The 13,033-nt window shown below is 29.9% G+C and overlaps 1 protein-coding gene across 1 annotated transcript; it reads left to right on the top strand.

Annotated features, from left to right (window-relative positions):
- The first annotated feature begins 276 nt into the window (after positions 1-276).
- LOC116018768 (protein YeeZ) lies at positions 277-3,653 on the top strand. The gene is made up of 8 exons (XM_031258755.1): positions 277-536; positions 626-718; positions 1,414-1,492; positions 1,600-1,678; positions 1,793-1,832; positions 1,925-2,059; positions 2,179-2,316; positions 3,023-3,653. Exons 1-8 carry the CDS (start codon positions 304-306, stop codon positions 3,309-3,311), a joined length of 1,086 nt encoding a protein of 361 aa, XP_031114615.1. The 5' UTR covers positions 277-303; the 3' UTR covers positions 3,312-3,653.
- Positions 3,654-13,033: the final 9,380 nt, after the last annotated feature.

Here is a 13,033-nt window from a genome sequence, read left to right as displayed (position 1 = left end):
AAAATTGTAAATATAGAGTTTAAAAATTGTGAATATTGAGTAATGTAATTTTGTATATTAAGATTTAAAATTGTAAACACAGAATTTTTAAATTGTAAACATAGACATGAATCCAACTTGCAAAGTAGACCTGGGTCCATAGCATAATTTGTCTCGACAAACATTTCACTGTTTAATGTGGCAGACAAAGATCTCACTGTTTAATATGGGCCGACAACTTTGGGCTACCAAAATGGGCTTTGCCGGATCTCAAAACGTTGACAAAGATCACACGGTTTAATCCATCACTAAAGATTGAAGAATATGTCGGCGATGGGAACTTGCCCGTCGCCGCGCCCATCGCCGGCGGTTCTTCTCCGGCGAAGTCAAAATCCAAATTTCATCTCTTACAACACGGCGCCATGTTTCCCCTACGTGAGATGCACTCTGAACCCCACCTGCGCCACTATGGAAACCCAATTCCAAGGCCGAATGTTCATTTTGGGAATGGGTTTCGTCGGAGAGTTTTTCGCTGCAGATTTGAAGAGTAAAGGATGGTATGCGCCGTTTTCACCGTTCACTATTTTCAAGCGTTGACAGAGCTTACTTGTTGATTTTAATTTTTCTGTGTCTGTGATTACCTCAGGACTGTAACTGGAACGTGTACTAGCGCTGCCAAGAAGAAGAAACTGGACGAAATGGGATACGATGCATTTGTGTTTGATGCCAAAGATCCATTGTGAGGTTCATTATGATCCTAATTTTAGTTTTGATTTCATAATTGCAATTATTTTTTGTAGCTTTAGCTTTTCTGCATATGAATGGACTGAAATCATGGGTAAAGTAGAGAGAGAGAGAGAGCACTTTGGTAAATCTTTTAACTGAAATCACTCTGGACTCTGGAGCTAAAGAAAACTAGCTTGAGCATCCACCTAATCTGAATTGCTTGTGTTTAGCTACTTTTAGACTAAAACAGTTGCAAGTCTTCAGTCAATTAGGTTGTACCCATAATGAGAGGTAAACCATCCTAGGTTGTCCATAGCTAACCGGCTCAAAGCAAGAAGGCTAATAGGCCGCTCTCACTAGGGGTAGAACTTGGTATCTTGTAGTTACCAAGTCAACAATCCGACTAACTTGGCTGGAGTTGCCCTCGATCTTATCTATCTTTAATGAGTAAAGAAGGTGAATGTGGACAGATTATCTTGTATACATTTTGTTCTGGAAAAATTATTGTAATCAGCACATATGTGATTTTTAAGTTTACCCAAGTTTATGAGTTCATCTGTAAGATTCATTGGTACAATGATGTCAGCATTATGACTCCCACTCCTCTTTCCATTCTTTTCTCCAAGTTATCTTTTCCTTTCAATCTCGTTATGTTTTTTTCCCTGTTATCTTTTTCCTGATCATTCCTGTGTTGTGCTCCACTTTCAGACCAGAGGTCCTAGATGTCATGAAATGTCACTCACATCTTCTTATCTCCATTCCGCCTGTTCCCGGCACTGGTGATCCCGTAAATCTTACAAACATCTCTTCTTTGAAAATTTAGTTTAGTTTGTGAGTCTCACCGCATTAATTTTTGTTTTCTTAATATTCTGCTAATAATCATGTTTGCTACAGATGCTTCAACATAGAAAATTACTTAATAATAGATTGAAAAGTGGTGACCTCCAGTGGCTGGGCTACTTGTCATCAACTAGTATGACTTTCTCGTATATTTCCTCTCAATTTTCTGTTTGCCCCAAAATATGTCAAGGGAAAGCTCCTGAATGTAATAATTGTTGTCACCTGTTGGATCTTTCTTGACTTGTAGGTGTATATGGAGATCGTAGCGGTGCATGGGTAGATGAAGAGTAAGTGTAAACCGGAACTGTCTTTTCATCAGTATGTCCAAAGCTGAAATCCTCATAGTTACCTCATCGAGTTGTGCATCATCATGTGCCAGATTTCCAGCAAGGCCTACAACTGAATCGGCCCGAGCTAGATTGGCCGCTGAAGAAGGGTGGTTGCAGTTAGGTCTTGACCTTGAGATCGCTTCACAAGTATTTCGACTTGGTGGTATCTATGGCCCTGGCAGAAGGTTGCATTCAAACGTTTGATCTATTGGATACATTACAACCCTTTTTGTTTTGTCTCGAGAGAACTTATAAAACGATATCTGATGAAGTATGTCGTCTTTTCTTACAATGTTCCATGCAGTGCTGTTGATACCATTCTTAAGCAGGGCACCCTTTCAAAGAGTCAGCTCATGAGATCATCTAAGCATTTCACTTCTCGAATTCATGTTGCTGACATTTGCCAAGCGCTCAATGCCAGTATTCAGAAGCCATCTCCCGGGTAAACTTGGCAATATTACGCTTCCCAGTTTTCCCAATTTATAACAACTCTATATATATATATATATATAGTGCTTCCCGTGAGGCCCTATGGTCACGCACTACACATAAATGCACCATTAGGTGTGGTACCTTTTTGATGTGCAGTGCGTTTCCAAATACTGTATGGGGCATTTATGCATACCTAATAGTGCAATCCACAGCCGCACGGGAAGTCCTGATCTCATTTGAACCAGTATATATATATATATATATATATATATTGCATGATTTTGAATGAGAGAAAGAAGTGATGGATCCTCTTTTCAACTCTAATTCTCCCACACCCGTCATTGCTTTTAGTAGTTGCGGGTTATTATATTTCCTTGTGAATTCATGGGAGAATGCATCAATGGGTTATTATATTTCGAGTGCCGTACTACATGAAGAAGCGTTTTCTCTTATGTGTTATTTACATTAAGAAGCGTTTTCTCTTACGTGCTATTACATCAAGAAGAGTTTTCTCTTATGTGCTATCATGAAGAAGAGTTTTCTCTTACGTGCTATTACATGAAGAAGCGTTTTCTCTTACGTGTTATTACATGAAGAACTCGTTTTCTCTTACGTGCTTGTTTCCTTTTGCGTTTTGCAACATATTTGGCAATTTTGATCCTAAAATGATCACTTACCATGTTCAAACTATATATTTTCTTGATTTGCCATTTCAGTAGGATATACAACATAGTAGATGATGACCCTGCTCCTAGAAAGGAAGTATTTAGATTTGCAGAGAGCTTGGTTGAGAAGAAATGGCCAGACAGCATCAAACAATGTAATCTTACTGAAGATGCTCCATCTTCACTTGGTCCCAAAGGAGCTTATAATGGAGGTGAGAAGAGAGTTTCCAATGGCCGCATGAAAGAAGAACTGGGAGTGAGGCTGCTGTACCCTACATACAAAACCGGGCTGGCAAGCATCGTCGAGCGCGTGGCATGCCCTCCCCTGCAAGCCGACTAAGGGCGTTCTTTGTATTAATGTTGCACCAGTAGACTTAGATTTTACAAGTGTTCTCTCGGTTAGAATTTAACTAGAGTTATCCGCACAGACTTAGCTCACTAGTTCAGTAGGCAGTATTTGAAAGAAGAATTTAACTAGAGTAACGGTCTAGAGACATGGTCTTCTTTGCATGCCTGTTTGGGTGCTAAAGATGCAATGGCCCTCTATTTATATGGTTTGGTACCTTGTCTTCTAGCTGCCTACGGCCAATAGCCAATCATTATTATATTATAAACTACCTTATAATTTGGTGGACTACTGACATATAGGTTCATTTTCAATATTGTGAAGATTCATTTTTAATGTGTCTTACAAATTCATTTTTTAAAAGTTCAATTTTAGTGTAGTGTAAATATACCAATTGTTATAGTGTGGGTTAGAGTTCACCTGCAGTTAACATTGCTATATTGTTGATTAGGATTCACCTAGTTATTGTGAAATGAACATATTATGTATTTTTAGTTAATAAATTATATATTTATTATAATTACAATATTATATATATTTGCACTATGTATCTATTATAATTAATATATTATTGTACATAATACATTTTAACTATACTAGTATTTTTGCCCGTGCGTTGCACGGAATAGATTTGCTATAATATTTTAAGAATATTTGGATCGATATACAATTATATAAATCATAACATCAAACATTATATAGCGCAATTGATGAAATTTGTTGGGCCGATTATGTTTTCTAATGTTTTCCTTACTTGAATTAGAGCAAATAATTGTCCAATTACCCGTGCGATGCACAGATAAAATTTTTATTATATATTTAGATAATAAAATAAAGATAAAATTATTAAAAAAATTTAATATTGAACATGCACATTTATTTGATTATAAGATTAGTGCATATGCAAAAGTATTACTCAATTAATTGAATAATATATGACCTGTTTGTCTACAATCATCTTAAAAAGATCAATATGTAATATGACTTATGTAATTATATTATTACTAAAATAAATATGGGAAAAATTAGAAATAATTTAATTATAATTATTATAAAAATAAATTCAACGACCCATGTTTAGTTTAATTATCATAATAATTATTAGGCAATTATTAATAGTTAATTACACTAATATATGTGTAATTATACTTTTATAACTTAAGTATATTCATGTTCACTGTATCGCATTTAGTTTTTTCTTCCTCCTTGATATTTGAATGAATTAATTGTAATTATTATAAATAATCTAACAACCAATGTTTAATTAATTTTTTTCAAGTTTAAATAATTTAAAGTTTTCAAAAGGAAAGTGTAATTAACTTTTTTTTAAAAGTTTGTTAAAAATAATTTTCAGTCAATTAGTAATGTCCTTTTCCTTTCCAATTTGCCTAATTTCCATTTCTTTTTTCGTTAGAATCTTTTTATACTTTCAATCAATTAGTAAAATCAGTTTTCTTTTCCATTTGGTAAATAAAATTTTGTTACCAATTAAACTTTATTAATTTTTTTATCAATTAATTAATAATATTAGTTTGTGCAGTATAGAACACATCCAGTATAGAACAAAATTTTAAGATGAATTTACCAATTAGCTGATTGCTATCCACTCCTCCGGGAGGCTTTAACGATCCAAAATCTTTGAATTTGAACATGTGTTTGTAAATGGCAAGTTCCCTAAGGAAGATCATGAAATTTAAAAAAACCAAGTAAAAAGCTGAAAAAACTCAAAAAAAAAAAAAAGGCAGCATACTAAGAACATAAAAAATGCATAACAATAAATACAAAATAAAACAATATGGCCAAACATGACCATTATTTTATTCATATTAAACAAAACAATATACAATTGAGCAATATTAAATAAAACAATATCTTGATCGCAGCAACAGAATTTGTAGATTTGAAAGTGGAGAGGTCTAGAATAATTGCAATGCGTTCTGCGTTTCTCTTTTAAAGTTCATAATATAGGATTAGGGATTTATATAAGGTTGTATTTTATTAAGATAGAATTGTAGTATGATAGGAATTGTAATGTAGGTATTTTGAACTACAAAATATCCTTAGAGCCTAATAAAGATTATACAAAAACTATATACTAACATGATCTTCAATCTCTCATGCTGCTTCCTGTCATTAAAAGTCTTTTATGATGAGTTTTGAACTTTTAGTTACGGTTTTACTTCCCGTGAATGGACAATTTTCTTGTAGTGTAAATTGACATGTTTATGTACCTAATTGCAACTTTAAAAACTTTGAGGGGCTAATTAATTTTTAAGGTAAAATTCGATGGCCTATTTGACATATTTTTTGCATAAAAAAAGTCATATTTACATTTACCAGCTATTACAGGTCACTAACAGGTAATTATGCCTTAATGAACTAAATTGACATGTTTATATATCTAATTGCAACTTTAAAAACTTTGAGGGCCTAATTAATTTTTCAGGTAAAGATCGATGACCTATTTGACATATTTTTTGCAAAAAAAAAGAAGTCATATTTACATTTACCTGGTATTACTGGTCACTAACAGGTATTTCTGCCTTGATGAACTAAATTGACATGTTTATGTGTACCTAATTGCAACTTTAAAAAGTTTGAGGGCCTAATTAATTTTTTAGGTAAAGTTCGATGGCCTATTAGACGTATTTTATGCCAAAAAAGTGACATTTACATTTACCTAGTATTACAGGTAACTAACAGATAATTATGCCTTAATGAACTAAATTGACATGTTTATGTACCTAATTGCAACTTTAAAAAGTTTGAGGGCCTAATTAATTTTTCAGGTAAAGTTCAATGACCTATTTGACATATTTTTTGTTAAAAAAAGTCATATTTACATTTACATGGTATTATAGGTCACTAACAGGTAATTATGCCTTGATGAACTAAATTGACTTGTTTATGTACCTAATTGTAACTTTAAAAACTTTGAGGGCCTAATTAGTTTTTCAGGTAAAGTTCGATGGCCTATTTGACATATTTTTTTTAAAAAAAACTCATATTTACATTTACATGCTATTACAGATCACTAACAGGTAATTATGCATTGATGAATTAAATTGACATGTTTATGTATCTAATTGCAACTTTAAAAAGTTTGAGTGACAAATTAATTTTTCAGGTAAAGATCGATCGGCTATTTGACATATTTTTGTCAAAAAAAAAAAGGTCATATTTACATTTACCTAGTATTACAGGTCACTAACATGTAATTATGCTTTGATGAACTAAATTGACATGTTTATGTATCTAATTGCAACTTCGAAAAGTTTGAGGCCTAATTTAAATTTTAGGTAAAGTTCGATGACCTATTAAACAAATTTTATGCCAAAAAAGTGACATTTACATTATCTCGTATTACATGTCATTAACAGGTAATTATGTTTTGATGAACTAAATTGACATGTTTATGTACATAATTGCAACATTAAAAACTTTGAGGCCTAATTAATTTTCCAGGTAAAGTTCAATGGCATATTTGACATATTTTTTGCATAAAAAAGTCATATTAACATTTACTTGCTATTACAGGTCAGTAACAGGTAATTATGTCTTGATGAACTAAATTGACTTGTTTATGTATCTAATTGAAACTTTAAAAACTTTGAGGGCCTAATTAATTTTTCAGGTAATGTTCGATGGCCTATTTGATATATTTTTTTTAAAAAACACTCATATTTACATTTACCTGGTATTACATGTAACTAACAGGTAATTATGCCTTGATAAACTAAATTGACATGTTTATGTATCTAATTGCAACTTTAAAAAGTTTGAGGGCTAATTAATTTTTCAGGTAAAGATCGATCGCCTATTTGACATATTTTTTGTAAAAAAAAAAGTCATATTTACATTTAACAGGTATTACAGGTCACTAACAGGTAATTATGTCTTGATGAACTAAATTGACATGTTTATGTATCCAATTGCAACTTTTAAAAGTTTGAGGGCCTAATTAATTTTTCAGGTAAAGTTCAATGGCCTATTTGACATATTTTTTGTAAAAAAAAAAAAAATCATATTTAGATTTACCTGGTATTACAGGTCACTAACAGGTAATTATGCCTTGATAAACTAAATTGACTTGATTATGTACTAATTGCAACTTTTAAAACTTTGAGGGCCTAATTAATTTTTCAGGTAAAGTTTGATGGCCTATTTGACATATTTTTTTCAAAAAAAGACATATTTACATTTACCTGCTATTACAGGTCACTAACAGGTAATTATGTCTTGATAAACTAAATTGACTTGTTTATGTATCTAATTGCAACTTTAAAAACTTTAGTGGCCTATTTGACATATTTTTTCCAAAAAAAAGTCATATTTACATTTACCTGCTATTACAGGTCACTAACAGGTAATTATGCCTTGATCAACTAAATTGACATGTTTATGTATCTAATTGCAACTTTAAAAACTTCAATGACCTATTTGACATATTTTTTGCAAAAAAAGGTCATATTTACATTTACCTGCTATTACAGGTCAATAACAGGTAATTATGCCTAGATGAACTAAATTGACATGTTTATGTACTTAATTGCAACTTTAAAAGTTTGAGGGCCTAATTAATTTTTCAGGTAAAGTTCGATGGCCTATTAGACATATTTTTTGCAAAAAAACTCACATTTACATTTACCTGCTATTACAGGTCACTAAAAGGTAATTATGCTTTGATGAACTAAATTGATTTGTTTATTTACCTAATTGCAAGTTTAAAAAGTTTGAGGGTCTAATTAATTTTTCACGTAAAGTTTGATGGCCTATTTGACATATTTTTTCCAAAAAAATTCATATTTACATTTACCTACTATTACAGGTTACTAACAGGTAATTATGCCTGGATGAACTAAATTGACTTGTTTATGTATGTAATTGCAACTTTAAAAACTTTAGTGGCCTATTTGACATATTTTTTCCAAAAAAAGTCATATTTACATTTACCTGCTATTACAGGTCACTAACAGGTAATTATGCCTTGATGAACTAAATTGAAATGTTTATGTACCGAATTGCAACTTTAAAACTTCAATGGCCTATTTGTCATATTTTTTGCAAAAAAAAAGTCATATTTACATTTACCTGCTATTACAGGTCAACTTGTAATTTTGTCTTGATGAACTAAATTGACTTTTTTATGTATCTAATTGCAACTTTAAAAAACTTCAATGACCTATTTGACATATTTTTTTTAAAAAAAAGTCATATTTACATTTACCTGCTATTACAGGTCACTAACAGGTAATTATGCCTTGATAAACTAAATTGACTTGTTTATGTAACTAATTGCAACTTTAAATACTTTGAGGGCCTAATAAATTTTTCAAGTAAAGTTTGATGGTCTATTTAACATATTTTTTCAAAAAAAAAAGTCGTATTTACATTTAACTGGTATTACAGGTTACTAACAGGTAATAATGCCTTGATGAACTAAATTGAAATGTTTATGTACCTAATTGCAAATTTAAAAACTTCAATGGCCTATTTTGTCATATTTTTTGCAAAAAAAAGTCATATTTACATTTACCTGTTATTACAGATCAACAGGTAATTTTGTCTTGATGAACTAAATTTACTTTTTTTATATATCTAATTGCAACTTTAAAAAACTTCAATGGCCTATTTGACATATTTTTTTAAAAAAAAAGTTATATTTACATTTGCCTGCTATTACAGGTCACTAACAGGTAATTATGCCTTGATTAACTAAATTGACATGTTTATTTATCTTATTGCAACTTTAAAAGGTTCTATGGCCTATTTGACATATTTTTTCCAAAAAAATTCGTATTTACATTTACCTGGTATTACAGGTCATCAACAGGTAATTATGCTTTGTTGAACTAAATTGACTTGTTTATATACCTAATTGCAACTTTAAAAAACTTTCAGTGGCCTATTTGACATATTTTTTTGCAAAAAAAATCATATTTACATTTACCTGCTATTACAGTTCAATAACAGGTACTTATGCATTGATGAACTAAATTGACATGTTTATGTACCTAATTTCAAACTTTAAATGTTTGAGGGCCTAAATAATTTTTTTGGTAAAGTTCGAAGGTCTATTTGACATATTGTTTGCAAAAAAAACTCATATTTACATTTACCTTCTATTACAGGTTACTAACAGGTAATTATACCTTCATGAACTAAATTGACATGTTTATTACCTAATTGCAATTTTAAAAAGTTTGAGGGCCTAATTAATTTTTCACGTAAAGTTCGATGGCCTATTCGACATATTTTTTGCAAAAAAAATGTCATATTTACATTTACCTGCTATTACAGGTCACTAACAGGTAATTATGCCTTGATGAACTAAATTGACATGTTTATGTATCTAATTGCAACTTTAAAAATTTCGATGGCCTATTTGACATATTTTTTCCAAAAAAAAGTCATATTTACATTTACCTGCTATTACAGGTTACTAACAGGTAATTATGCCTTGATGAACTACATTGACATGTTTATGTAACTAATTGCAACTTTAAAAAGTTTGATGGCTTAATTAATTTTTCAGGTAAAGTTCTATGGCCTATTTGACATATTTTTTACAAAAAAAAAAGTCATATTTAGATTTAACTAGTATTACATATCAGTAACAGGTAATTGTGCTTTGATGAACTAAATTGACTTTTTTATGTACTTAATTGAAACTTTAAAAACTTTGAGGGCCTAATTAAATTTTCAGGTGAAGTTCGATGGCCTATTTGACATATTTTTTGCATAAAAAAGTAATATTTACATTTACCTGCTATTACAGGTCACTAACAGGTAATTATGCCTTGATGAACTAAATTGAAATGTTTATGTATCTAATTGCAACTTTAAAAAGGTTGAGGGCCTAATTAATTTTACAAGTAAAGTTCGATGGCCTATTTGACATAATTTTTGCAAAAAAACTCACATTTACATTTACCTGCTATTATAGGTCACTAAAAAGTAATTATGCCTTGATGAACTAAATTGACTTGTTTATTTAGCTAATTGCAACTTTAAAAAGTTTGAGGGCCTAATTAATTTTTCAGGTAAAGTTTGATGGCCTATTTAACATATTTTTTCAAAAAAAAAGTCATATTAAATTTAACTGGTATTACAGGTCACAAACAGGTAATTATGCCTTGATGAACTAAATTGACATGTTTATGTATCCAATTGCAACTTTAAAAAGTTTGAGGGCCTAATTAATTTTTCAGGTAAAGTTCAATTGCCTATTTGACTTTTTTTTGCAAAAAAAAATCATATTTAGATTTATCTGGTATTACAGGTTACTAACAGGTAATTATGCCTTGATGAACTAAATTGACTTGTTTATGTACCGAATTGCAACTTTTAAAACTTTGAGGGCCTAATTAATTTTTCAGGTAAAGTTTGATGGTCTATTTGACATATTTTTTCCCAAAAAAAATCATATTTATATTTACCTGCTATTACAGATCACGAACATGTAAGAGTTTTTTCCCAAAATGGTCCCTCGACTATTGCTCATTCTCAATTTTGCATTTCGACTTTCAATTGCACCTAATGTGGTCCCTCGACTTTCAAAAACTCACCCAATTTGGTCCTCCGTTACATATTCCGTCAAATCAGTGTTAAAATGGAGGGCATTTTCGTCCATTTACCTATTGTTAGCCTAATAAACATTGAGAAATAGTTGAGGGAGCATTTTGAGAATAGTCAAGGGACCATTTTGGGAAATACTATTTTATTTATTTCATTTTTGTTTATTTTCATTTTTTAGACTCTATAAAATAAGAATTTCTATACATTTTTTTTTCTTACAAATATAAATAGTTAAAATCGTTCAATCCATCCTAAAATTTTTTAACTTTTTACAGACTTTTTCCCTCTATCTAAATATACAAACTATTCTTATGCAGATTTGCAATAAGTTTCGTAAATTTTATAAATAATTCTTAGTCACATCCGTAGTACTAAATATATTACTTTGGATTTTTTTTATAAATAAGATATAATATTATTAAACTCAAATAATTAAAAATAATGTGCCCACAACACAAAAGATTTTATGATTGACTTAAAAATTAACTATAAATTTTATTGTTGAATACAAATTGACAATTATTAAACATTATTTATAATAATTATTGTGTCTCGTGTAATATACTAAAATTATTAAGTAGGATTTTTATAATTAATGTATAATTTAATTAAATCAAAATTATTATTTTTATAATTAATGTATAATTTAATTAAATCAAAATTATTAAAAATAATGTGTCCGTATAATTTAATTAAATCAAAATTATTAAAAATAATGTGTCCACATTACTTAATTAAATCAAAATTATTAAAAATAATGTGTCCACATTACAAAATAAATTATACTTGCCTTAATAATTAATAATTAATAAAAAAAATAAGAAGAGTAAAACATATAAAAGATGTCATACAATATCTTAAAACATGTAAATTAATATAAAATTTAATAATTATTTCGAAATCAAATACAGAAAATATTGCAGCAAACATTGATGAGATTTTACTTTTCGGCTCACCTGAGAAGTTTACTAGAAAAATTTACCTTTCGGTCCAATATTTTCTCTACATTTTCCACTCTTTGGGTGTCTACGCTTGAAAAAAAAAATATTATTTTCAATGGTAAAAGTAATATTTAATGTGATACATAGTGATTGATTGTCTATGAACATTAAAAAAAAAAGTATATGAGTATTTATGAAATTTACGGAACTTATTGTAAAACTTCATAGGAATAGTTTGCATATTTAGAGGGGAAAAGTCTGTAAAGAAAGTTAAAAATTTTGAGGTTGGATTGCGCGATTTTAACTATTTATATTTGTAAGAAAAAAATGTATAGAAATTCTAATTTTATAGTGTCCAAAAAATTAAAATAAACAAAAATGAAATAAATAAAATAGTTTTTCCCAAAATGGTCCCTTGACTATTCTCAAAATGGTCCCTCAACTATTTCTTAATGTTTATTAGGCTAACAATAGGTAAATGGACGAAAATACCCTCCATTTTAACACTGATTTGACGGAATATGTAACGGGGGACCAAATTGGGTGAGTTTTTGAGAGTCGAGAGACCACATTAGGTGCAATTGAAAGTCGAAATTCAAAATTGAGAATGAGCAATAGTCGAGGGACCATTTTGGGAAAAAACTCAACAGGTAATTATGCCTTGATGAACTAAATTGACTTGTTTATGTATCTAATTGCAACTTTAAAAACTTTAGTGGCCTATTTGACATATTTTTTCCAAAAAAAAGTCATATTTACATTTACCTGCTATTACAGGTCACTAACAGGTAATTATGCCTTGATGAACTAAATTGACATGTTTATGTATCTAATTGCAACATTAAAAACTTCAATGGCCTATTTGACATATTTTTTGCAAAAAAAGTCATATTTACATTTACCTGCTATTACAGGTCAATAATAGGTAATTATGCCTAGATGAGCTAAATTGACATGTTTATGTACTTAATTGCAACTTTAAAAAGTTTAACAGCCTAATTAATTTTTCAGGTAAAGTTCGATGGCCTATTTGACATATTTTTTGCAAAAAAACTCACATTCACATTTACCTGCTATTACAGGTCACAAACAGGTAATTATGCCTTGACGAACTAAATTGACTTGTTTATTTACCTAATTGCAACTTTAAAAAGTTCGATGGCCTATTTGACATATTTTTTCCAAAAAAAAGTCATA

The sequence above is a fragment of the Ipomoea triloba genome, chromosome 5 (assembly GCF_003576645.1).
Source record: "Ipomoea triloba cultivar NCNSP0323 chromosome 5, ASM357664v1".
Taxonomy (NCBI): Eukaryota; Viridiplantae; Streptophyta; class Magnoliopsida; order Solanales; family Convolvulaceae; genus Ipomoea; species Ipomoea triloba.
This window is presented reverse-complemented; position numbering and strand designations above follow the sequence as displayed.